This window comes from Oncorhynchus keta, unplaced genomic scaffold (genome assembly GCF_023373465.1).
Source record: "Oncorhynchus keta strain PuntledgeMale-10-30-2019 unplaced genomic scaffold, Oket_V2 Un_contig_27762_pilon_pilon, whole genome shotgun sequence".
NCBI classification, from domain to species: Eukaryota; Metazoa; Chordata; class Actinopteri; order Salmoniformes; family Salmonidae; genus Oncorhynchus; species Oncorhynchus keta.
This window is the reverse complement of record NW_026285687.1, coordinates 1-4852: the sequence shown is the minus strand read 5'-3', so window position 1 is coordinate 4852 and position 4852 is coordinate 1. Positions and strand designations below refer to the sequence as shown.

General features: G+C 46.1%; 1 protein-coding gene across 1 annotated transcript; it reads left to right on the top strand.

Annotated features, from left to right (window-relative positions):
- Positions 1 to 2175: 2175 nt before the first annotated feature.
- On the top strand, positions 2176 to 4611 carry LOC127922943 (broad substrate specificity ATP-binding cassette transporter ABCG2-like). Its single transcript, XM_052506938.1, has 4 exons — positions 2176 to 2292; positions 2807 to 2924; positions 3850 to 4005; positions 4369 to 4611. The coding sequence occupies exons 1-4, from the start codon at positions 2240 to 2242 to the stop codon at positions 4594 to 4596; spliced, it is 555 nt and encodes a 184-aa protein (XP_052362898.1). The 5' UTR covers positions 2176 to 2239; the 3' UTR covers positions 4597 to 4611.
- Positions 4612 to 4852: the final 241 nt, after the last annotated feature.

Here is a 4852-nt window from a genome sequence, read left to right as displayed (position 1 = left end):
CTCCTGAACAGGCAGTTAACCCACTGTTCTTACTAAGACCTTAGATCTGTCGTTCTGCTCCTTCCAGGCAGTTAACCCACTGTTCTTACTAAGACCTTAGATCTGTCGTTCTGACCCTGAACAGGCAGTTAACCCACTGTTCTTACTAAGACCTTAGATCTGTCATTCTGCTCCTGAACAGGCAGTTAACCCACTGTTCTTACTAAGACCTTAGATCTGTCGTTCTGACCCTGAACAGGCAGTTAACCCACTGTTCTTACTAAGACCTTAGATCTGTCATTCTGCTCCTGAACAGGCAGTTAACCCACTGTTCTTACTAAGACCTTAGATCTGTCGTTCTGACTCCTGAACAGGCAGTTAACCCACTGTTCTTACTAAGACCTTAGATCTGTCGTTCTGCTCCTTCCAGGCAGTTAACCCACTGTTCTTACTAAGACCTTAGATCTGTCGTTCTGCCCCTGAACAGGCAGTTAAACCCACTGTTCTTACTAAGACCTTAGATCTGTCGTTCTGCCCCTGAACAGGCAGTTAACCCACTGTTCTTACTAAGACCTTAGATCTGTCGTTCTGCTCCTTCCAGGCAGTTAACCCACTGTTCTTACTAAGACCTTAGATCTGTCGTTCTGCCCCTGAACAGGCAGTTAACCCACTGTTCTTACTAAGACCTTAGATCTGTCGTTCTGCTCCTTCCAGGCAGTTAACCCACTGTTCTTACTAAGACCTTAGATCTGTCGTTCTGCTCCTTCCAGGCAGTTAACCCACTGTTCTTACTAAGACCTTAGATCTGTCGTTCTGCTCCTTCCAGGCAGTTAACCCACTGTTCTTAATAAGACCTTAGATCTGTCGTTCTGCCCCATTCCAGGCAGTTAACCCACTGTTCTTACTAAGACCTTAGATCTGTCGTTCTGCCCCTGAACAGGCAGTTAACCCACTGTTCTTACTAAGACCTTAGATCTGTCGTTCTGACCCTGAACAGGCAGTTAACCCACTGTTCTTACTAAGACCTTAGATCTGTCGTTCTGCTCCTTCCAGGCAGTTAACCCACTGTTCTTACTAAGACCTTAGATCTGTCGTTCTGCTCCTGAACAGGCAGTTAAACCCACTGTTCTTACTAAGACCTTAGATCTGTCGTTCTGACCCTGACCCTCGTTCACTCCCCTTGACCTGATGTTATCTGGTGTTGACCACTCCCCTTGACCTGATGTTATCTGGTGTTGACCACTCCCCTTGACCTGATGTTATCTGGTGTTGACCACTCCCCTTGACCTGATGTTATCTGGTGTTGACCACTCCCCTTGACCTGATGTTATCTGGTGTTGACCACTCCCCTTGACCTGATGTTATCTGGTGTTGACCACTCCCCTTGACCTGATGTTATCTGGTGTTGACCACTCCCCTTGACCTGATGTTATCTGGTGTTGACCACTCCCCTTGACCTGATGTTATCTGGTGTTGACCACGCCCCTTGACCTGATGTTATCTGGTGTTGACCACTCCCCTTGACCTGATGTTATCTGGTGTTGACCACTCCCCTTGACCTGATGTTATCTGGTGTTGACCACTCCCCTTGACCTGATGTTATCTGGTGTTGACCACGCCCCTTGACCTGATGTTATCTGGTGTTGACCACTCCCCTTGACCTGATGTTATCTGGTGTTGACCACTCCCCTGACCTGATGTTATCTGGTGTTGACCACTCCCCTTGACCTGATGTTATCTGGTGTTGACCACTCCCCTTGACCTGATGTTATCTGGTGTTGACCACTCCCCTTGACCTGATGTTATCTGGTGTTGACCACTCCCCTTGACCTGATGTTATCTGGTGTTGACCACTCCCCTTGACCTGATGTTATCTGGTGTTGACCACGCCCCTTGACCTGATGTTATCTGGTGTTGACCACTCCCCTTGACCTGATGAATTTAAATAGTTGGGGAAAACAGTTGTGTTAAAGTTCCTCTCAGTGCTTTACTAGGCTGTAGTCCAGTTGTTCACAACACACTATACTTCTTCCTTAGACCTCACTGTGCTCTCTCTCAGTGCTTAACACCCAGGCTTTATCTCTGTAGGCTAACAAGTTCCTGAGCACAAGTCATTGGTTATGCTTTTGTAATGGTAGATGCTCTTGATTGGTCATTTTATGGCATGGTCACTTTTGATTGGTTGGTTCTATGTCATGGTAATTTCTGATTGGTGATTCTGTGTCATGTTCATTTCTGATGGGCTTTTTCCAGCGGCATCATGAGACCAGGGATGAACGCCATCATGGGGCCAACAGGAAGTGGAAAAACATCGTAAGTCACATACACACACACCCTCCTCTCCTCTCCTCTCCTCTCCTCTCCTCTCCTCTCCTCTCCTCTCCTCTCCCCTCCCCTCCTCTCCCCTCCTCTCCCTCTCCTCTCCTCTCCTCTCCTCTCCTCTCCTCTTGTCCTCTCCTCTTATCCTCTCCTCTCCTCTCCTCTCCCCTCCTCTCCCCTCCTCTCCTCTCCTCTCCTCTCCTCTCCTCTCCTCTCCCTCTCCTCTCCTCTCCTCTTCCTCTCCTCTCCTCTTATCCTCTCCTCTTATCCTCTCCTCTTGTCCTCTCCTCTTGTCCTCTCCTCTTGTCCTCTCCTCTTGTCCTCTCCTCTTGTCCTCTTCTCTTGTCCTCTTCTCTTGTCCTCTCCTCTCATCTCCTCTCCTCTCCTCTCTCTCTTCTCTTATCCTCTCCTCTTATCCTCTCCTCTTGTCCTCTCTTGTCCTCTCCTCTCCCTCTCCTCTCCTCTCCTCTCCTCTCCTCTCCTCTCCTCTCCTCTCCTCTCTCCCTAGTCTCCTGGATGTGATAGCAGGTCGTAAGGACCCAGCAGGGTTGAAGTTTGGTCAGGTTCTGATCGATGGGAAAATGGTGGACTCTGACCTCCGACTCATATCTGCCTACGTGGTGCAGGTGAGGGAGGGTGTGTGTTGTCTACCTTTTCTAAAAACCTTCACTATGGTGTTGACAGACTGGTTAAAATGATGATCTGATGATGAGACATGGCATCACCAATAACCGATATTATATCAGATCAATCATTTTTATAGCCAATATAATATCAGATCAATAATTTTAATAACCAATATAGTATCAGATCAATCATTTTTATAACTAATATTATATCAGATCAATCATTTTTATAACTAATATAATATCAGATCAATCATTTTTATAACTAATATAATATCAGATCAATCATTTTTATAACTAATATTATATCAGATCAATCATTTTTATAACTAATATAATATCAGATCAATCATTTTTATAACCAATATAGTATCAGATCAATCATTTTTATAACCAATATAATATCAGATCAATCAATTTTATAACCAATATAATATCAGATCAATCATTTTTATATCCAATATAATATCTGATTTGTATATCCAACGTCTGTATGTCTGTCTGTCTGTCTCTCTACCTCTCTGTCTCTCTGTCTCTCTCTCTCTACCTCTCGCTCTCTCTACCTCTCTGTCTCTCTACCTCGCTCTCTCTCTACCTCGCTCTCTCTCTCTACCTCGCTCTCTCTCTCTACCTCTCTCTCACCTCTCTCTACCTCTACCTCTCTCTCTACCTCCTCTCTCTACCTCTACCTCTCTCTCTCTTTATACCTCTCTCTCTACCTCTACCTCTCTCTCTCTTTACCTCTCTCTCTCTACCTCTCTCTCTCTTTATACCTCTCTCTCTCTTTATACCTCTCTCTCTCTCTCTTATACCTCTCTCTCTCTCTCTCTCTCTACCTCTCTCTCTCTTTTACCTCTCTCTCTACCTCTCTCTCTCTACTCTCTCTCTCTCTCTCTCTCTCTCTCTCTCTCTCTATCCCCTCTAGGATGATATATTGATGGGAACCCTGTCAGTGAGAGAGAACTTGTTGTTCAGTGTGAACCTGAGACTAGACCCTCGACATTATTCTACAGCTGACAAACAGCAGAGAGTGGACAGCATCATAGAGGATCTGGGTCTACAGGACTGTGCCCACACCAAGGTCAGCTATACACACCTGCAGAGGTCTGGTCTGGTCTGTTTAACTAAAGGCTTTAGGAGGGTCATGTTCTGGAGAAAGTTACTCACCAAACACACACTCACTCTCTCTCTCTGTCTGTCTCACTCTCTCTCTGCCTGTCTCTCTCTCTCTGTCTCTCTCTGTTTCACTCTCTGTCTGTCTGTCTCTCTCTCTGTCTGTCTCTCTCTTCTGTCTGTTCTCTCTCTCTGTCTGTCTTGTCTGTGTCCGTCTCTCTCTGTCTGTCTGTCTCTCTGTCTGTCTCTCTGTCTGTCTCTGTCTGTCTCTCTCTCTCTCTCTCTGTCTCTGTCTCTGTCTCTGTCTCTGTCTCTGTCTCTGTGTGTGTAGATAGGAACAGAGTTCCTGCGTGGTGTGTCTGGGGGAGAGAGGAAGAGGTGCAGCATCGGTATGGAGCTCATTACTTCTCCTCGTCTTCTGTTCCTGGATGAACCCACAACTGGTCTGGACTCTAACACTGCTAACCACATCATCAACCTACTGCATAGGTACAGACAGACCACATCGTCAACCTACTGCATAGGTACAGACAGACCACATCGTCAACCTACTGCATAGGTACAGACAGACCACATCATCAACCTACTGCATAGGTACAGACAGACCACATCATCAACCTACTGCATAGGTACAGACAGACCACATCGTCAACCTACTGCATAGGTACAGACAGACCACATCATCAACCTACTGCATAGGTACAGACAGACCACATCGTCAACCTACTGCATAGGTACAGACAGACCACATCATCAACCTACAGCATAGGTACAGACAGAACACATCATCAACCTACTGCATAGGTACAGACAGA